This window comes from Oryzias melastigma, linkage group LG20 (assembly GCF_002922805.2).
Source record: "Oryzias melastigma strain HK-1 linkage group LG20, ASM292280v2, whole genome shotgun sequence".
Lineage (NCBI taxonomy): Eukaryota > Metazoa > Chordata > Actinopteri > Beloniformes > Adrianichthyidae > Oryzias > Oryzias melastigma.
Window position 1 is genome coordinate 10,868,832 of NC_050531.1, and position 22,218 is coordinate 10,891,049.

The 22,218-nt window shown below is 37.2% G+C and overlaps 2 protein-coding genes across 2 annotated transcripts in view; both read right to left on the reverse strand.

Annotated features, from left to right (window-relative positions):
• Nucleotides 1-12,205, reverse strand: part of stau2 (staufen double-stranded RNA binding protein 2) — a 95,560-nt gene extending 83,355 nt beyond the window's left edge. Inside the window, exons 1-5 of the mRNA XM_024279841.2 lie at nt 12,093-12,205; nt 9,979-10,186; nt 9,730-9,860; nt 9,390-9,549; nt 8,104-8,239 (exon numbers count right to left, since the gene is read on the reverse strand). Of these exons, the coding sequence (XP_024135609.1) occupies nt 8,104-8,239; nt 9,390-9,549; nt 9,730-9,860; nt 9,979-10,177 (626 nt within the window). The 5' untranslated portion in view covers nt 10,178-10,186; nt 12,093-12,205. The remainder of the gene's footprint in view (nt 1-8,103; nt 8,240-9,389; nt 9,550-9,729; nt 9,861-9,978; nt 10,187-12,092) is intronic.
• Nucleotides 12,206-13,322: 1,117 nt separating this feature from the next.
• Nucleotides 13,323-22,212, reverse strand: flj11011l (probable ubiquitin-conjugating enzyme E2 W-B). The gene is made up of 6 exons (XM_024280302.2): nt 22,012-22,212; nt 20,603-20,694; nt 17,282-17,384; nt 15,742-15,897; nt 15,592-15,667; nt 13,323-15,499 (listed from the first exon to the last, which is right to left on the reverse strand). The coding sequence occupies exons 1-6, from the start codon at nt 22,024-22,026 to the stop codon at nt 15,486-15,488; spliced, it is 456 nt and encodes a 151-aa protein (XP_024136070.1). The 5' UTR covers nt 22,027-22,212; the 3' UTR covers nt 13,323-15,485.
• Nucleotides 22,213-22,218: the final 6 nt, after the last annotated feature.

Consider the following 22,218-nt stretch of genomic DNA (forward strand, 5'->3'; position numbering starts at 1 on the left):
CTTATGAAAATCCTGATGCGGCCCGGCCTCAACTAGACTCCGCCTCCAGCGGCCCCCGGCTGATTTGAGCTTGAGACCCCTGCTTTAGAGCAAACAATTTGACAATGGAACAAAACTACTATATATCTTCTAATTGTGGGAGATTTCTAATTGATGCCAGGTCTTACGGGGGCTCGTTTCTATTAAACGCCAGTCTCAAATAGTGACCTTGGCATGTTTAAAGTGAGGTCATTTGGACCCTACAAGACAGCGCTCTGAATTTTTTTTCAAAGATTTTTTATCTTCACTGATGTCTGTGGCAGACATAAAATCTTGTCCACCTTTATCATGGGAGGGATCACACGTCAATATAAGGGTGGGGCCATCTGGACCCCATAAGAGAGCACGAGGGTTAAGTTAGGTTGACTTTACTGTTGGGTACCCCATAGACTAAGTTCAAAGGGGCAGGAAAAATCCTGATAAATTTTAAACTTTCATCACCAATTGGATTGCTTTCACACATGATGTTGTCAGGATAAAAGTGAAGAATTTAATAGACCCAACCACCTGAACCACCTGTTTTAGTGGCTTTTATCTATTCATTCACCTATTTTATGAACACACTGAATCCCTTTCAGGTTCACAGGGCTGCTGGAGCCTATCCCAGCAACTGTTGGGCAAAGGCAAGGTAAAAAGTCACCAGTCTGTTGCAAGGCCACAACAACAAACACTCATTCACATCTAGTGACAATTTAGGGTCACCATAAATAAACCTATGAAGCATGTTTTGGGCTGTGGGAGGATACCAAAAAACCCAAAATAAAAACCAACACATGCAAAGCAAGAACATAAAAATTCAAAATCAAAGAACCTTCTTGCTGTGAGGTGAGAGTGGGCAGTATTGGCTTTTTTTTCTAAATCCACACATTTCAAGCATTACACTACAATTATTTCTGTCCTACAGGTAAAATATGGCCTTTGCTCCATTTCTTCTATTTGGCTCTCTTCTGTTCTTTGGTTTGCATAAAGTGAATTAGACCTAGGGTGTATTCAGACTAGAGAAGTCTGTTGATCCTGACAGAGTTTGCTGAATATGCTCCCGAGTGAGTCCTGAACCTTGGGGTTGGTCTATATTCTGACTGCTGTTAACCAGACATATCTATTTTGAACCAAAGCTTAGAAAAACTTCGTGACTAAGGATCTCTTCAGTCATTGGCCAGGAATTACAAGAGAAGGAATAATGGAGGTCTCATGATTTGCAATTCTGTTGGGATAGTTAACTAATTCAAATGACATTTCACTGACCAATTTTGAACATCTGTATCAACGTCAGGTAGAACACTTACTTTTTGTTCTTTGTTACAGTGGAAGTATGCTGCAAGACAGTCCTGAGAAGGCAATGCCTAAGAAGGTATGTTGATAAGTGTTTATGACATATACATTGTCGAGAAACAGTGTAAGAAGCAATGTGTATCACGTTAAAAGTTGTTTTAATGAACCTGAATTCATCTGGACAAATTTCAATAGTTGCTGTGTCTCACTGTTGCTCCGCTACTCTGTTTACATCCTATAATGCCCAGCTACGGTGGCTGTTATGGTTCAGTTGTTTCATTCCAAACCTATTCAGACTGAGGAAACTGAGGAGCTCAGTCCAATTAGAAATGAACCGAGACCATCTCAAAAGATGGGTCAGAGAGCGGTTCCTGGTCCGAGACCAGGGTTGGCTTGAATCTTCAGACTGTTAAATTGTTATGAATTATTGGGCAAACGAACTCTGGTTCACTTTAGCGAACAAATGTGTCCAGTCTTAATAAACCCTAAAAAAAAAATACACCACAGATCAACTGCAAGTGAACTAGTATCCTTGTTCTGAAGCGAGAAGTGTTTATTTGTTTAAGCTGCATCCAAAGATCAGCTTTCAAATATGCCAAAGGCAGCATACTTTGCGAGAAAATAAAACTCTGGTGAGGACAAAACAAGAACCAAACATCCCAACTTTGACATGCCCTATGTAGGTTTATTGCTGTAGAAAGTTTTGCAATACAAGCCCCTAGTGGTTAATTGGTGATCTGACTTTGCTCCAATGTTTTACTTCTATTTCAATCCAGAAGTGATGACATAGCATGAATTTAAAAACAAATGTCCCGAGTTGGTTAAGACTGATATATGCATGATCAGAGACAAATATAAAGACATATAAATATGTGCGTATGTATGCATTTATGCCCCCTTTTTGTACAATAAAAAAACTTAAAAACATATTTTTAAATAAAATGTAAGTTTCAGAATCTGTTTACTTTACTTTAAAATTAGAAGGTCCGAATTCAAAATGTAAGAAGAATTAATAGACATACACAAACACAACAGTCCACTCAGATGAGAGGAGGTTAAAAAAAAGACTTTGTGTCACAGAGTCTGTTAAACACAAATCATTCCAGGCATTTGTTTATGTTGGAGCTGTATTCCACTCCTCCGCCTCTTCAATAAAACACTGTTTTATGTGTTTACACCCATTTGTACAATTAGGACACATTATCCCTTTCTCTGAAATGTCAACTATAATGATTTATGTACTGAATATATGCATCAGGTTTGGTGATCCACAGAGACATGAGGCGATTTTTATTTTACTGTCTGTAAAGACTGTTTTCTTCTGAAGTTTTGCCTTCCAGCTTTTTTTCTCTTTTCATTTTTGGGCAGCTGTGATGATGAGTTGAATAAGAAAAGTCTTATCTATGGAATGCCCTTGTGGATAAAAAAAATACAGAACAGTAACTCAGTCCTTATGAAACTATAAAACTCAAAAAGGACAAAGACCAAAAAGGAAAAAAAATCCAGACTGAAAAAGAGAAAAATAAATGTGCAAGGAGGATGTGCCATGATATGCACAATCTTTACTGAGAAGGACATGACAATCTTACTCCTTCAGGGTGGCCCAATTACAAATGTCTGTGACAAAAAAAAAACACCAATTGAAAAGCATCTCTAATACTGTATTCTAATAACCTTGTTATTTATTAGAGGTTTTCTATTTCAAAGCTTTGTAAATGCTGGACTGATTTAACAAAAAAAGTATTTCATCCACAAAAATTAATCATTATGGCATGTCGTATCGCTTCCACATCCTTCAGGACACAGAAAAGTACACAAAAGTGTTGAATTAAACGTATCAGAGACACAGAAAAAGTGCTTATCAAAGCTGAGGAGACTGCCAGAGTTTCTCCACAGCAAGTTGTTGTTTCTCAGAGGTTCTAGACATTCGAAATAAAACTAGCTCAATTTGTAAGATAAAAATGAAATTCATAAAAATGTTAACTCCAGCTTTCAGATGCTTCTTAAAGTGGGCATCTGGAAATCAGTGTGGAGGGGAATTGACCTTCAGAGGCAAGGTTGTTGCTTCAAATCATAAATTATGTAGTCTCAGACTTAAAGTAGCCTTGGGTGAGATACGGAGTCTCACATGGCCACCTGGTATATCCCTGCAATGCAGAGTTTGAACCATTAGATAGATGCATGTGAGAACTGGACTGAGCAAGTGTGACATCACCAATAGAAAACGGCTTACTTCCAGGTCCAACCAAATGAAGCCAATTCCATTTTTCTACAATACAGGAGTCGCCATCTGGAGTCAGAGGAAGTCCATTCCATCCATCCATTTTCCTGACCGCTTTGTCCCTTTCAGGGTCGCGGGGGTGCCGGAGCCTAACCAGGCTACTGAAGGGCGAAGGCGGGGTTCACCCTGGACAGGTCGCCAGTCTGTCACAGGGCCTCAATCACACACCCATCCACTCTCACATTCACACCTAGGGGCAATTTAGAGTCACCAATTAACCTATGAAGCATGTTTTTGGACGGTGGGAGAAAGCCGGAGTCCACGGTGAAAACCCACGCATGCACGGGGAGAACATGCAAACTCCACACAGAAAGGTCCCAGCGGGGATTCGAACCGGGGCCTTCTCGCTGTGAGGCAAGAGCGCTAACCACTGTGCCACCGTGCAGCCCTCAGAGGAAGTCAGTAAGTCCAAGTCGAGTCTTCGTTTCTGTGGCAACTACTGTCACACCTCTACCACTTTAAAGTGGGGTTAGAAGAATTTGTCAATCAGAAATTTTGAACGTTCAAGGTGGGGGCCAGCGGGCTCCACATGCGGTTATTGGCCAGTTTATGACTTGAATAACTTCAATAAAGAAAAAATAACTTTATAAAAATTAGGATTAGCAAGAACATTTTAAAAACAGTAATAGAGAAAGAATGTTTTTTTTCTGGCAAATAGAATGAGTAATAGCTGTTTATTTCTCAGCTCAGTGGCCTTGTGGGAGAGTGTTCGCCCTGAGACTGGAAGGTCGTGTGTTCAAATCCGGGTCGAGTCATACCAAAGACTAAAAATGGGACCTAGTGACTCCCTACTTGATACGTGGTACTATAGGGTTGGATTGGGGGGTTAAACCACCAAATGGTTTCCGAGCGCGGCTGTGTCTGCAGCTCACCGCTCCCCCTGGGGATGGGTTAAATGCGGAGAACATTGCGGTCCGTGACAACTAATGGGACTTTAACTTTAAACTCAAAAGAAGTCTATGGGATTTTGGCTTTTTGGGACCAGGGGGTACTTCCTGTTTAAGACGAGAGAAGGGAGTGGTTGCTAAGTCCAGTTCATCAATCAATCAATTAACTTTATTTATCCGTTGGGAACTTAATTTGCATACCAATTTACATAACAGGCTCATACATGCAGAACTTTGTTAAAACACTTTCATCAGCATAAATACATAAAATAGAAATAAATCAGTAAAATCAGCAAAAACACTAAAAACTATAAATCAACAATCAGTTCTAGCCAAATTTCATCAGCTATTTAGCAGGCAAATTGAAGTAGGAATGAAGCTGGTTGTGGCTCTCTTGGCTTTGAATAAAATGGACCTGAACCTGCAACCTGAAGGTAAGAGACGGTAATGTGTATGAAGAGTATGTGAACTGTCAGTGGAGATCTGTGTTCCTTTCCTAAGGACTCTGTTATTGTAAATGGAGGAGAGTGACTCCTGCTGCTGTCCAATAATTTTCTCATATAGTAAATGGTTTGGGCATTTAAAGATCCACTCCAAATATCTTTGGATCTATTTTTAAAACCTTACCAAAGGTCTTTCAATTAGGATAATGCTGTTTTTAGTCAAAAACCTGGGTTTTCTGGGACATAGTTTCTGCAGAGAGGCAGTAGCTCATTAAAAAAATGCCTTTGAGTTGTGGGCAGGGCAGTAGGTGCGTAGTAAGTCCAACCCGGTTCGCACGCTCTCCTGCTGGCTTACAGCCCCTCACAACCCCAACCTAACAATACTGGTGCAACAAAAATGGAGAGCAATACAATTTTGAGCTCAATGCCCAGTCAAACGAGCACAAGGAAGAATATGGATCTAGTCATCTAGAAGTGGATGCATCACAATAGAACGGAGCAGTAATCTTGTAGTAGCTTCTACATCACACTTTCAAGCTTTTTCCAACAACATTTGTAGTTCTAAATACAACAAGAACATATTAAAACAAGAAAAACACTAGTGGGTCTTTAAAAAAAAAGCACATGTTTCTGTAATTTATCTAAAATAGTGTACATTAAACACAAGCCTATATGGCAAGTCGGTTTAGCATCTTGGAGGAACTAACTTTTCTACAACTCAGGTGATCCACTGCATTCCCTACAAAGGCAGATGTAATGGACGGCTCAGTATCTGAACATGATCACAGGAGGAAATGTCACAGAGAAAAGCACTCTCAGTCATTCAGCCTCCTACTCTTCCAGCTGACATAACGGTACCGTCATAACCAAATTCGGGGGAGAGGAGGTGGGCGGCTGCTTTGCTTTAGTGGGGAAAATCCTATCCAAATTCCAGCTCTAACAATATGCAGGATGTAGGCACCCCCACTTCCCCACCCCTCAGAGATCAGCAGGAGGGAAGCTGGGAATGCCATGAATGAACTGAGGAGGCTGCATGACTCACTGGAATCAGGTGTTCCAACGATAACAAAGTGGTTTGGGATTGTCCGTGAAAACGGTTGATGTCATCAGATGTCTTGATAACACTAATATTTTCCTGATTCTGTGATCGTGTTTGCTAACCATTTAGGCCCAAGCAGTGCAGATGTTTCAGAGCGGCTCTGAAATTCGTGGAATTACCGTGAAGTGTTCGCCGTTTCACGACAACAGAGACAAATGGCTAATTTAAGCGTCCACTTGGATGGAAAAGATTTATGTCCAGGTCATTTGCTATAAATAAGATTCATTAAGACATTGATAAATGCTCATTTCATAATACTGCAGTTTTTCCTCTGCAGGGCACTTTCTGAACCAATCAATACTGTTCTTGGTGGTGATTAAAGCCCTGATGGATCAGAGCCAGACTGGCCTTTTAATGGTCAGATTTTCCATCAACATGCCTCTGGATCACTCTTATTCATCATAATAGGTAAGGACATGGGTATTTGGAAACCTTCGCTTCCCTGAAGCATCATTTAGGTGACAGATTGTGAATATGGCCTGTCACTCTGCCACATAGTCAGTCATCTGATTAAAAGAAGTCATATTCAGAAGGACTTCCTTTCATTAATCCAAGGCTTTTTCACACTGAAAGACAAGAGGCCTTGTGAAGACCTTGGAGTGATAAAGGTCCTTTCTTTTTTAGAGACACACACATCCTCCAGCAGTTCTCAAGTTTCCTTGAAAAGTGAAATAAAATAAAATAGACCATGACATAGGGATACTGCCTGCTTCTTCTGAGAAACCCATCACTGTGACATTGACGGACAGATGTTGGAAAACAGATTTTCCACTTTCCTTCAAAGACATTTATCTTCCCCTCCCTGTTTGTTCCAGCATGGTTCAAATAGAAAAAGATGTGTGCCAGATGCTACGCTGTCTGATGACTACCCAACACCGCACTGAGTCACTGAACAATACAGGCAGGACACCTGCATTTTACAACAATCTCTTATGTTTCTTCATTCAGAATCAATATTATTTACCATATGAGCGATTATTTAGGTTTTATAGTTGATGAGCTTCCTTTTAGAAAATGAGTACAAAACTTTCTTGCATTACAAAAAAGGGAATAAAAAAATACATTTGAGGAAAAGCAGAGGACACAAATGTCCCCCAAAAAAAGTTAACTTTCTTTAGAAAGTTTGGTCTAAAACAGCTGAGAGTTTAAACCGAAAGTCAATCTCAGTTTTGAATCTTTATATATTTAGATGCACCTTTTTTGCCCTTTTCTGACTAAATAAAAAGAACTCATTTTAATTTTTTCTTTTCTTTTTTCTCTAAAAATCCTAAAAGTTCCAACATATTCATTGTTTTGTCATTTTAAAATGGGTGTTTAATTATTTTTGGAGGACAAACTGTCTAAACTTCTAAAATGAAGAAACACTGCCATCTGGAGATGGTCTCTAGTCAAACAAACCTGCAAGAATAAAACGTTTTTAATCAAAGCAATTGAGGTGAACAGTGTTTTTTGTAGCACAATTTGCTTAATTGTAGGAAATTTAAACTGAAATGTAAAGGTATAAGTAGATCATCCCACTCAACAATGACGCTCAGTGTGTGGAGGAGGCATGGGCCTATTCCTTCTGTCAAAAAACAGAGTGCATCTTGGGCAAATAATAACGCATCCTGAAGTCACAAAAAAAAAAAAACAAGCATTCACACTCGTCTACATCCAAGCAGTATCTTAAATGTGTTTGTGTACTGGAAGCCTTTAGAGAAAACCAAAGATGGCACAACGTGAAAAGTCAATTTCTGCATTCCAAGCATTTTGTCAATATTTTGCTCAATTTTTTTCGACTCTCGTGATATTTCCATCAACTTTTACATTAGTGAGACCAATAGAACAGACCTAGATTAAACAGCAGTCACCTCATAAATCTAAAGCAACATTCCTTTAAGCACCACTACTCAAAAAGTGGATGGACAACTGTGGCTGAATGACAAAAACAAAAAAGGGCAAATTGACAGCAAGAAAAGACACAAAGATGAGCCGCTTTTTATCAGATAAAACAGCAAAACACATATTACTAATCTGACTAATGCAGCATAACTAACAAACTAAAAAGCCAAGTAAAAACACTAAAAAGCTTGAAGGGGTTACCTTTGGTTAAACATCCCTCTGAAGTTGTAGTTAGCTCTGTAGTTGGGCATGGGCTTAGGATCCAAAGGTCTGTAGATCGCTGGTTCCCCTCTCTTCATAGCCAGTCCATTCAGCTCCACTGTGGGGGTTATACTGCCTGTGTGCACAAAGAAATCTAATGTAATGATGAACAATCAAGTCTGATTAAGAAGTTATAAAAATACATCTCTTCAGTTTCATGACCATTTTATGTGATTTTTGTATTGTTGAACTCTGTTTTGAAGGGTACTTGTTAAATGGCACAACTGTTTGACACTCAAATGCATTCTGGATCTGTAGATTTAAATTAAATAAGAGAAAATGTAACACTGATGTCATTTGATATTAAAAACTTTGTAAAAAAACAAAGTGTTTTATAACCATACAATCAAAGATTGATTGGACTACAGCCGAGGGAACACTAAAAAGATAAAAAGTGAATAATACCATAAACTCCTTTTCTAATTGGAACAAGTTTAAAGCACATCCTCTTCTGTTCTGCTGCATTGTATGGTCTGATGAGTCTCCATTTCTACTGTGACATTCAGATGATAGGGTCTGAATTAGGTGTAAAAAAACATGGAAGCATAGATCCATCGTAACTTGTATCAATGGTTCAGGCTGCTGGTGGTATAATGGTGAGGGGATATTTTCATGGCACACTTTGGGTCCCATGGTACCAACTGAACATGGTTACCTACCTGAGTATCTTTCTGACCATGTCCATCCCTTTATGACCACAGTGTACCATGTTCTGATGCTACTTCCAGCAGAATATGCAACATGACAAAAGCTGGAATCATAATGAGTTCACTGAACTTAAATTGTACATGAATAAAAAATTATAGCTTTTTTAAATTTACAATGGAAATTAAAAAAAATGAATAAAGTGTTGTATTTTTCTTTGGAAAAAAGAAGTGTGATCAGAGAGAAATAGACCCCAGTGTCAACATTTTAGAGCTGAAGGTTGCACACCCCTAACTTTTACTCATTTATGAGACAAGATATTTAGCTACAAACTACTATTGACACCATCTTCTATTTGATTTTTAGTCAATACAAGATTTTTGGAAACATATCAATAACCTAACTGGAATTTTTAAAGGTTTTGTGTCAAAACCGATGAAAGTTGTAAAGTAGATGTGTCCTTGTTTTTCTGTTCTGTAGGAAATACAGTTATTTCATGATTATTTATACTATGACACCTTTTTTTTTTAATCTCCAAACTTTATTAGCTGTCTGGGGCAATTCTGACATGACTGGAGTACCTGGGTTGCTGTTGATGTCAACTTTTGGGGAGCGCGGTGCGGGCCTGGGAAGGACACTCTCAGCCAGGGCTTTGGCAGCAGTGGAGTGTTGAGCCTTTTTTATGCTTGTGCCTTCTGCCTCCCATACCTGCTCCCCAAGAGTCAGCTGCACTGTGAAGATCTGCAGTAAATAAACCAAGAGGGAAAAGCTTTTAGCCACAAGACTATTAAACAAAAAACACACAACAGACATAAGTTTTGTGTGTTCAGGATAAAAGCACACATAAATGACAATATCTGTTTGAATTTAGTGATCATCAAAACTTTTTTTCATATTAGGATAAACGACCTAACTCCTCACCTTGGCATGTGCAGGACCTCTCTCGTTAAGGAGCTTGTACTGTGGCTGGATCCTATTGAAACGGGCTAACTCATTCACCAAACACATTGGAGTTTTCTCTTTAGGGTTTGCCATGTTTTCCTGGGGCGGGCCTTATTAAAAGAAAAAAAAACAATAGAATACAATACAATGTTGAGCCAACCCATTTGTTTAAGCGATAACGTGTAATGGGGGGCATTAAAAATGAGCAGCTGACAGGTTTCAATATACCTGGTGGTGTGACGGACACAGGAGCGTCCCCATATCCGACTGCAGGAGCAGGGCAGGCGGGTGCTGGAGCCGGGCCTGTGCCGTTGACAGAGGGCTGCAGACCCAGGGATCCTGGACTGGCCATGGCCGCCGGGGTGACTCCGGCGGAAAGGCCAGGACCAGCCAGGGGCGCTGTGGTCTGTACTTTCACTTGAGCCATGCTCTATTCCTGTAGCAGGACAACAGCATTTCATCATAAATGCATGAACTTGGCACAGTGGTCAATCAAAACAAAAAAATGTAACATAAAAAGTATATCTGTAACTTCTTAATTCGATAGACATCTACAAATGTACAAAACTTTTTTTTACTAACTATTTTAATCTCCTTACTGTGATTTGACAGATTTTGTGCAGCAAGTCTGAAAGGCAGACTCCAAACGGAGAAGCTCTAAGCTTATCTCGCTCTCTGATCCAAAGAGAGCTAATACATCCAGACAATGGACCTTTATTTGAAGGTGCTTTACTCATGTTACTGCAGCTACTTTCTCGAGAAAAAAGTGAAAGTCTGAGAAAGACAAATAGAGACCAAACCAGCCAAATTATGTTCAATGTATATATATATATATTTTGGGTACAAAGAAAAGGATTAGACTGGTATCTGGGAGAATTTAGACAGATAATTCTGGTCTTTGAGAAGAAAATTAACGTGATTTTTTGTTGGTAGCACCTGAAAATATTCACATGTTCATTCTAATATTAAGCAATCACATCAGGGACATACAAATTATTCCAAAGAATGATGGGTATATATCACTCGATAGCAAAGGAAAGAAAGTTGCTCATCTTTCAAGCAGAAAATATCAGTTATTTTTTAGTTGAACAACTTTTTTTTTTGAGAGAGAGAGAGACACATCTAAGAAAAACGCAAGACCTCTGGATTAATGTGTCTCAGTCAAACAATAACAACATAGATATAGCTAGCTACAATAATTATATAAATCACAGACTGTCAAAGAAAGCAGCAAAAAGCTAATAATGGTGTTCAGAGGATTTTTCTATTAATTCCAGAAAATTATGCATTAAAAACATTTTGTCTAATAGTATTAAAGCACCAGATTAAAATCTGAGATAATCTACAAAACAGATAAACGTATCTTAAAGTGATGTAAATTGAATATTCTATATAGTTCAACCAAAGCTGGGATTGTCTAAATAGAATTAAATGAATGCATTTATTTTCACATTACCAGGATTGGTGTGTTATGCTATTTTCATTGACAAACAAAGTTAAAAGATGATTTTAAAAGTTTGTCAACATTAACACTAGGACTTTAAATTCTTAAATTCCAATAAGTTGTGTTTTTTATTACATCCATACATTTTTTGAGCAAATTATACTAAACAGCTTGAATTTGCTTTTATTTTGAAAGTTAATATACCAAAATACATTTTTTGTGGGGGAAAATATTCCCAACAAGCCACTGTACATTGCAATGCATTAATCTTTTAAGAACTAATCAAATATATGCATTATATGTGCTAGAAATATTATTATATACGTATTATAAACAAGCGAAGACCCATGTGATGGTGCATCTTGAGTATCCACAGGATATGTCATATTTTCTAACGCATTATCAGGATAACTCGTTTTGAAAAGCAACCTTTGACAGCTCAAAAATGTAAAGTTGATGTACATATGAGGTGCAGAACCGTTGGGATCGAGCTGCAGATCCTCTCGACCCAACATCTCAGCTTCGACTGTGTCCAGCTTTAGCAGGAAGCTAACAATACCAGCAAAAAAAAACACTGTTTTCTGCGCATGTCAGCCCCCAAATTCACATTCACGGGACGGGTCCGTTCACAAGCTATCGTGAAGGTGTTGTTTTGTTTTCCCCCGATGGATATTTTCCATCCATCCTCCCCCGGTTGCGCTTGATTAGCCGGTTGAGGCTCATCATGGCTGGTCGGCCGAACACCCCTCTTGCTAGCATCTCCGTACTACCCCTTTTTCCACGAAAGTCTGGAACGTTTTAGCCCACGCTAACTCCACACGGGCTGGTAATAGTGTGACTAATGACTACTAGACCATCCTAGCACGACAGGACAAACATTTAGGGGTATTTCTTTTACCTTTGTCCAGGGCCAGACCCCAGTTACACCTCCAACATTGGCAAACACTAAAGAGAACTGGATGGAAAGAGGGGAACACACCATATTAATTGTCAATGATGGAAATACCAAATACGTATTATTTTAAGCAAAATATCTAACTTGACATTTATGTTTATTGTATGTATTTTTGTGTTTTTAAGTCGATTACGATTAGAAAAATAAAAAGTTATAGAAATTTAAAGGGAGTTTGAGTGTAGCAAATGCTGAATGAATCGGACCTCCCCGCGGTGTTGAAAATGGTTTAGTCCTAGTTTGCTTCTTCGAGGCTGCAAAATATTTTTTCTGATTTAAAAGCGTTCTGGTATTTTTTAAGTATTTACAATACTCAGAATTTCTTTTGCAATTTACCCAAATGGTGCAATGCTAGATTTTATTTTAAAATTATATTTCCAGACTGGCAGTATTTTATATTTAATTCCCCAAATTTGAACAGGCATACAAAAAAGGTGGGAAATTATGTTACCTAACTTCAAGCAATAAATCAGCCACATCTGTCTAGATGAACCATTATTTACTCACATGATTATTATTATGGGTATGTAATACATTAATTCACTGTTAAACGTTGGCGTAATATTAAAAACAACCACGAGAGGGCGCCACTTGTTTAGTTTTTCCAAGGTATTGTGGCATTTCAGATATTTAATATACACATCAGCAATTTAAATGAATTTTCTTAAACTATAAAAGTAAAAAAATTAATAAACTGAAACATTTTTAATTTTGAAATAAATACAGCACATCACTGGGAAATTATGTTTATATTAACATTTTAAGTTGTAGGAAATGTCAAGCTTCTCTTAGAGTATTAAAAGATAAAACATAATTTAAATAACTTCGAATTTCCAACAAGAAACGAATGACTTTTTTGTAAATATACAGTAATGTACAAAAGAATTATGATTTGATCGTTTGGAGTTTTGATGGGTGCAACCCAAAGCTCAAGGACAGACAAACAATCCAAGAAGTCCTTTTGTGGTACTTTTTTTTATGCATCTTCCCAGAATTACAAAAAAAGCATCAGATCTCCTCTCAAGATAATTGTTAGGAATATAGATGTTTGAGAAATGTGATTAAAGTTGTAAATTAATATGATATATTATCTCATTTTAATTCAATTCCATAAAAAAAACAGAAAAAATACAGAAGACACAAAAGACACAGTCACCTTTTGGTGCAAACCAAATGTTGAATAAAAGTGAATCTTTGCTTTTATTGATTATGAAAATGAACAGGCACCTATTACATGGAGCTTGCACATCCCAAAATAACATTTTAAATATAAATAACTCACCCTCATTAGTGTTTTTCACTCATAAGAGCCTGCAAGCTAAGAGTCCAAACCCACATTGAAAACAAAAAGTAAAAATAAAAAAGGAAGGGGGGGTCAGCAGTGTTTTTAAAAAATAACAAAGAAATCGCATCCAAACCCTTGTAACATAAATCACTCCCAACGTATGAAGATGTCCTCTGATCTACTGCATTTTGCACCAATGCTCTTATGACTGCATTTACACATCGGACAAAATCCACTGCAGTAAAGCAAAGAGAGAAATTTAAATAGAGCGTCTTTAAGTTATCAATATCATTTCTAAAACAACTGTGTGCTGTTTTAACTGCTTGCACAATAAAGATTATAGTCACATTCACTCCAGTTCAATCAAGGAAGTACGCTAGGCGCTGGGAGAAAAAAAGTAAGTCGCATAAATACCAAAAAAAAAAGGAAAATTCAAGTATCCCCAACTGGATGGTGATAAACATTTACTTCAGGAATGGAGTGCTTACAGCCTGAATTGACCAAATCCTCTGGTTGGGAGTGTTGTAATACCCGTCTAACGAATCATCTACTTTCTGGAAAGTCTAGAGACAAAATCAGAATATCAAAACTGCATGCACCCCTATTGTACCACTACTTTGAACATACGAGTTTGTTGCTGACTGTTTGCAGCGAAAAAGTAGCTAAAGATGTTAACTCATTTTCAGTAAAATAAGCACTCCTCTCATCCCTCAGCTGTGAAGTAAATGTATCTTCTGCCAACCCTTTTCACATCATCCAATAGTTCTAAAACATACAAGAGTTTCAGACATGTTATAAGTTTACAGCATAACAGTCTCTTTTGGTGCAAATATAGTTTAATTCAAAATATATGATAGTTTTTTTTTTTTTTTTTTTTAAGAGGAGATCTCTTTATTGAAAAAGTACCTGAGCCACAACTCTGACCAGGAGGGGGAAAAAAAATATCACAAATGCCTCATCTGTACAGCTCCAACAAAGTCTCATTTCATCATTCATTGCTGCACTGGAGATCAAATGAGGATTTCAATTAGGAAAAAAAAAACAAGAACCCTCAATGTTCACTACAATCCCCCATTCAAAGCATCAGCTAAGGGCAAAACAAGAATACAAAAAATATACACTTAAAATCAAATAGTTTAGAGGAAAAATTAAAGCATGTATTTAAAAAAAAGTATTGTACAAATAAAAAAAAAAAAAAAAGAATCATGCAACAATGTTCTCCTACGGACATTCTTTTAACGGAAGAGAGGCTGCTGCACATCTTGAAGGCTGGACTACTGACGAACCTCGAGTGGAGATGTACAGTGAGGTCATAAAATAACTTAAGATCTAATAAATCTCTTATTTCCATCTGTACCGACAACAGCAGGAAGAACTGCACAAGGTCGAGTTGGAAGCTATTTGTACTCTTGAGTTAGTGACCATCAACTAAAACCCTTGAACCTGATAAATAAGTGGAGGACTTCTTACAGTACATCCTGCAAGATGGGGGAATAAATGTGCACAGGTTCTTTAAAACTAAATCAATTCACAGTGCATAATAATAACAATGATAGAGAAAGAAAAAAAAAAAAAACTAAACGGATGATGCATTTTCTTGGGGTTTTGATGGTTAGACTCCTTCAAGATGATGACTGGATTTGGATTTTTGTCTTTGTAGGCCCAAGCATGCATCCATCAGTTATTATTGCACAACACAAAACCCTAAAATGCACCTAAATACAAACAAAAAAAAAAGTAACAATAATCTTAAAACAGGAATTATAATTATCTCACCACAAATCCTCCTTTCCTGCTCGCTGCATTGTGGCTGTTTCACCACAAACCATACTTTGTGGGTGCATCCGAATGTTCATTTACTTCCACTTTCTATGTTACAGCCAACTAAAACATGCAGCCGACCGTCCACAGGAAAAAAAAGGCAGTCAAGAGCCTCCTGCGAATGGTTTCCATTGTTCCAGTCACAAGTCAGAGTTCAAAGACTGAAGGATTAAAAAGTGCTTCATGTAGGTCAGTAGGGCTGCGTCTTCTACCATTAATAGAAAGTTTGTACATTAGCATGTATCATCTGCGGGAGGAAAATACAATAAAGAAAACATCAGAATTATTTAAAAAACACTTTTTCATCATAAAAGTTCAAATTAGTGACTAAATACTCACCATGATACCACCATTTTGTTTTCTTTGGATTTTTGTTACACGTTCTTACATAAAAGGAATTATCTGGCGGTCGTCTCTGCCAAAGATAAAAAAAAAATCTCAAAAGGTGAAGAACAGGAACAGCAGGAACGTCTGCGTTCAGCCACTTACCTTTTCTTTGCAGCTGGACAACATGCTGATAATGCTAAGACAAACAGATTGCACTGAGAGCGCTGGTGACCAGTCTTCTGTCAGAATGGATAAACAGATGTGACCGTTGCTATACACATGCGGATGAACGGGTATATTCTCTCCCGTGAACATCACCTGCACAGAGGAAATCGATATTACAAAAGATGGAAAAACACATGAACTCAGAGATACTGAATCAACGGTCTGTTCATGAAACAAGTAAACTGCTTGTTTTAAGAGGGAAAAGATATTTTTCTTATATTACTTTAAAAAAATTGTTATTAAAAATACTTTCTGGAGAAACATAATTGAGAATGAGATCAAGAGGTCAGACATTCACGTGAAAGTCAGTAAGGGTAATCAAAAAATACAGAAAAATATGCTTCGACTCGGTTTTACATTATGGTTTAAGCAGCTAAAAATTAGCACATCTCTTTGTTTTGTACTATTGATTAGCTATATGAAGACTGTACTTTAGCCTTTTCACACAACACTGATTTGTAAAAAGTTAATCAATGACCTTATAATTCAGATTTTAAAATATTTCTTTACCCACAAAGTGCAAAACACGAGGCAGAAGATTTGAAGAGTTACAAATATTTGCCAGATAAAAAAAGGACATCCCTAAGATTGATTGATTACAAAAACATAAAGCTATTCAGAAAACTGAAATCTTAACAAACAAAATGTCAAAAAATTTGGAGATTTCATAAAATGTCAAGATGAAAGTTATAAAGAACAGGTTAAACAGTGCAACAAAGCTGAACACTAAGCCTTGGTAGAAAATAAAAATTGTGAACATCTCCAGAAGTCACCTAAGTAAAAGGTAACTTGATTTCCTTAGAGTCTAACATCAAGTAGATTAAATAACATTAAAAGATGATGCATCAATGAAGTTTTATAAGCCTTTTACTACCATGACAACATTTGATGTTGGGGAGAGTTCTAGAAAGCAGGAGACATATTCTCTGATCTTGATTATGTTGATGCAACTGAGCACAAACGCATCGAACAGTATTGACCTGCCTGACCTTTGACAGTCTGGCCTTCCAGTTTAATGGAGTTGTGGCTTAGCTGTTCGGTTAAGTCATATTTCTAAATTTGGGATTTTTAGACGGTCAAGAACTTGACAAGCATAACAAAAAGTGTTTCAGCTTCAGCACTGGAGTCTGTTAGTGAATTAGGGGTCCACTGTTTCTACACCAACTGAGTGTGAGATGTAAATCATCAAAAAAGCCACTCCATACACAAGTTTAACCTCAAAGAAAGTCATTTTTTCCCCAAATTTACATAGATTTGCAGAACCCTTATGAACCATGGAGAGGAAGCAGTTTATTACTTTTTCTTTATCACATTATTTTCATTTCATTAGAAAACAGCAACTCAAATAGTTCATTAAAACATAAACACTCAGTTGAGCTGCTAGTTCTTAAAACCACTTGTATTTAACCTGATTTATGATCAAATCACAGGAGGAGCTGCTTTAGAAAGTCTCCCATTTGAGTCATTTCATGCTTACCTGAGGTGAATCAAAAGGATATCGACCACTAAATTTGAAAAGTAGCTGAAACTTCTCTCCTTCGTACAGGGTGCCGGGCGCTCCTTCCATATCTACAATCCACCTAAAAGACAAGCACAGGACAAATATAAAAGCTGAATTTTATTAAATAAAAGCAGGAATAGCAAGCCATCCAATCTGTGAAGCGATTAAAATAAAAATATGGTCAGAATGTCTCCAGACTTGCTTTCCATCCCCATTGTAGAAACAATAAAGCAATAGATAAAGGAAAGGAATGCTCAGTAGGTTTCCATAAACAACAGCAGCAGCTAAAATAGGCAGTTCACTAGTGGTGACAGCGGGAAAGACGAGTGCGGAGCAAAAATGTTGATCCACTAGACAGAAGTTTTAAAATGGTTTGTTTTTATAGCTAGAATGCAAAATCAAAAGATGTTAAATTAACAGGTATTCATGAAGCAGAAAGTTATGAACACACATGAGACTATTGAGACAATTACAAAAAATTTACAGTCAATAACAATTAAAAAATAAATTTTACAACTTGAATAGATTATTTGATTTTATTGGGATTTTATTTTTACAACTTGCTAATAGTAATTCAGCAAAGAAACACAATTGAAAATAAAGAAACATGATCAAAAATGTTGTTTTAGTGAATTTCTTTAAATTGAATAAATAATTACTAAGCAAGGTGTTTCAGTTTTTTTTTTTTTTTTTGTCACAACACCATGCACAAGATTTCACTCCAAACGGCATCTAAACACAATTTGTCACTTCTTGAATAAACAAAGAATTAAATGATAGACTTAAATAAGAATAAATAAATAAATGTTTTATTTATACAATAGAAAGAATTATATAACACATTTAATCAAAGATGCTAAATTTAATCCAGAGAAAAACTTTCTGCCAGTAAAGAGTGACTAGTGGTTTCATATTTATCTGTTCTGCTTTATGACATGCAAACCAAAAGGAGGATTATTTAAGACAGCCACACACATCCCATACTTTAGGGAAGCTCTTTATCGTGGGTTAAACTCCATCATTTGTAAACAATTAAAAAAAACATACTGGACAGAGATCAAGCAGAGTCTTTTTCTCCCGAACTGCCTCTTGTATCACGTGTAGCCTGTCTGCTCTCCACCATGTGATGGAAAAAACCCAGGAGTTCACCGTTTTTCTTCACCTTCACTTCAGATTTCTAGGGCAACACACTCCCTTTTATCTATGACACTCTTTTTTTACAAAGCAGTCTCATGTACCCAGATATGTAACAGGGATCTATGGGATACAGAAGCCAGGATCACAGCTGATATCCGGCTGCGGGTCACTTTCTGCAGTATCTCCTGTCCTTCAGCATCAGACTGCCAGAACAATGGTGGCAGTGACGCCACAATGATAAAGGGGCTAAAATAATTTGTGACCACAAAAACATCTTCCAACTAAACTGAGAACAAGCAGCAGTGATAACTAACTCTCTCTTTAACATAAAAACAAAATAAATACAATATCTTTTCAATTCATCTATTAAATACAGTGGAGTTAGACAACATTTAAAATAGCTAAATGCATTTTTTTAATTAAATACATGAATTCATTTTGATCTTGACATTTTCTTTCATCATTTTAAGCCGAGACGAGTTTAATGTAATTTCTCATTACCATCACAAGAGTCACACAACAGGAGCTGCCAATTCTGTATGAAGTGTAAAACCAAAGCTTTTTAATCTGACTCATTCCGGTGACATTCAGTGCTCTGCTGGGTTGTGAGAGCACTTTTTGATAACGCGATCCTCCACTGAACAAGAGGACAAAATCTATTTAGCCTTAAAAAGCTGAGCCATGAAGCTTGGTGACTGAGATGGCAAAAATGTAATCTTGCTCAGATAACAGCAGAGTCAGGGAGAGGAGAAACAATCCGTATGTGCACTACATTTTTTGTTTTAGCTTCCAAGACAGAAGATAAATATAGTTTGACCAAGAAGCTAAATATTAGGGTCCAGTAGAGACCAAATAGTGGAAATTTACTGGCAGAAAGAACTCAAAAAAGTACAAGGAGCAATCTCTGACATGGGTTTATTGCTAGCAAAATAGATAAAACTTGACATCAATTTCTGGATTTTTTAGCTTTACTATATTGAATTAAGTCAAGTCCAGGTCATCAAAAGACCTCATTCTGGTTTCAAAAGTATTCAATATGAGGAAGGTAGGTAGTATTGCTGTAAAGGACACATGAAATGAACCAGACATAATCCAGTAACAAAATAAATTTAAAACCTTCATTTCCTTCCAGATTTGACATTTGAGAAACCTTTGAGGAGAGGTAAACAGATGGCACTTCCTCATTCCTGATTTAAAAAGTAACTCCAACTACAAGCCTACAGGTACATCCTCTTTACTAAGAGACATTTTCTAGTAAACTCAAATAATCTAACAAGCAATACGTAATACAAACAAAAATGACTAAACTGTCAACATGCTGTCAAAAAGCCGTGCAGCAACATTCTCATAAACAGCTATATACAACCTGTTCAACCTGATGGATGGAGTCATTGACCTATTGGAAACACAAGACTATAAATAAATAAGAAACCCCACCTTGTTGTTATAAATCACTATAACCTTCTATCTTATGTCTTTCAATCTCACAAAATACACACCCGTGCAAACCCAAAACCTGTGACGCAAAGGGACAGTGGAAGGCAGCTGAACTGGTCGGGACAGTTGTCAAACACACCAAGCATTCATTCACATCCACGCGCCTGTTTTATAAGGAAGATGTCATAATAAAAACTGGTAGGAGTAATAGTAAATGATAAAACTGTAAAATCTGCCTTCTTGTGATAACAGTTTTAATCCCTAGATGAAAGAGGAGTAACTTATTTACGAATGTAATGTACCATCTGAAAGTAGTTCACTAAAAACATCTTAAAAATTAACTTTTTCTCTCTAGAAAGCTGAAAAACATTCTGCAATAACATTCTTAGGGCCTCAAGGGAAAGCCCTCAGACAGTAGCTATGCAACCCCTGTTAATTATTATATAGGCCCAGAATGAATGCCAATCATTAAATATTTTATAAGGATGAATTGCGACACTCAACATTAGAGACTCTCTACTGAAGGGCCAGAGCTGCAAGTTACAAGGATGACCCCATTCCCCCTGTCCCTGCTCCGGTTTAGCCTTACCACAGTGTGCCCCACCGACCTCCACTGTGTTAGCAGTCATCAACCTTCTAATAGAAACTGAGTATTTCACAAACTACTCAAATTTCGGATTCCTATTAAGCAATCCCATATCCACGTGAAGTTATTATACTTACTGTGTGATGGTGTTTTGTACACTTTTCTCGTTGAGGGTCATTCCTGGGGGTGGATCATTTTGCAGGGCTAACAATTCCTTCTGTAGCCTTTTCTGTTGAAAGGAAAATATATACATATGTTTGCACCACAATCAAATATGCAGTAATACTAAAGTCAACTCACAATATTTGATAAAATACTGAGGTTCGCAAGGAAAAAAACGTTTTTGTTACAGATTAATATGAATATTTATGAGCAAATCCAGAGTAAACATCCAAAATTCAACCAATAAAAACTTTATTTTAAAAAAGTAACAACAAAATTATGAAAAAAAATCTCACACAAATTAGATAATGGACCCGTACACATTGTGTTGCATTTTAATTAAATATTTTCCAACCAAGAAATTGTTGAGGCAAAATAGTTTTTAAACGCCATGCTTTCTACAAGGAAAAAAAAACACTTAAAGTATCTTTAAAAAAGTTTATTTTTTAAGGACTTTTATTTTGGATTTTGTACTTTCACATGCTCAATAACTCCCACTGTGGTACCCTGTTAGGGAGAAGATGTTTGTAGCAAAGTCAAATATAATACACACAATTTTGGGTCCTCTTAGATGACTGGAATCTTTGGATGAAGGTGGAAGTGCAGAAAAGGGGAAATAACACTTTATATTCGGAAGAACAACCAAAAAAGGGGCATAAATTATGAAAGAGACTATTTTAATTTTTCTCAAACATTACAAAATTCAGCTACATGAGTTCAAGTGTGCATTTAAATAAAAATTAATTTCCGTTTCCCTGTTTTTCAACAACAGGGAAATATTCTGTCCCTTTAATCGAAACGTGAGAGAGATGGCTGTTACAAATACGCAACAAACCGAATCAGTCAAGATACAGTTTAAAGGGAAGCGACTTTTATTAGACCGTCATGTCTCTTATATTAGAATTTGAGACAAAAGCACCTCACGTTCTGCACGGCAATCATGTGAAACCAGTACACCTGTTCAGCAGTAACGTGCTACTCAATCTGCGCACCGTCTCGTTAGCTACCACGGTGAATGTCGAGCAAAGAGCAGCTCACGCGAATTCACAATGACTTTTCTTATCCCGATATTCCAGCTCCTAGATTTTAATTTACGTATTCAATGCTAAACAGCCTCTGTCGTGCATCGAATTGTGTTTTTTGTTGACGGTTCTACACTAGCTCTGGCCGTTGCTGCTGATGATGGACTGCTTGTGTTGCTAGCATAGACCCAGCGCTAACCTGACGAGTTAAAAAAGACAATTACGCCACTTTTTCCTCCATGTAACTACCTAGTTGAAGCAATAAATACATTTAAACGAAGTGACACACAAACTGCTGAGAATAATCAAAAGACTTTTAGGGTAAATTATTAATTTACGCTCGCTGTCATTTGTACTCTTACCTGCATCGACGCCATGATGGAAACCCCCTCTGCATCAGCGCAGAGTGGAGAACGCTACGTCAGGGAGTCACGTGACCTGAGTTGTTTTGACAGAAGAAAAGCCTTCGCACCAACAACGTGCACCGTCAGAGCCAACACCCAATCCCACTTCGCTCTTTCTTTGCTAAGAATGACATCTTTAAAGGCACATAAGACTCTATTTTCTTT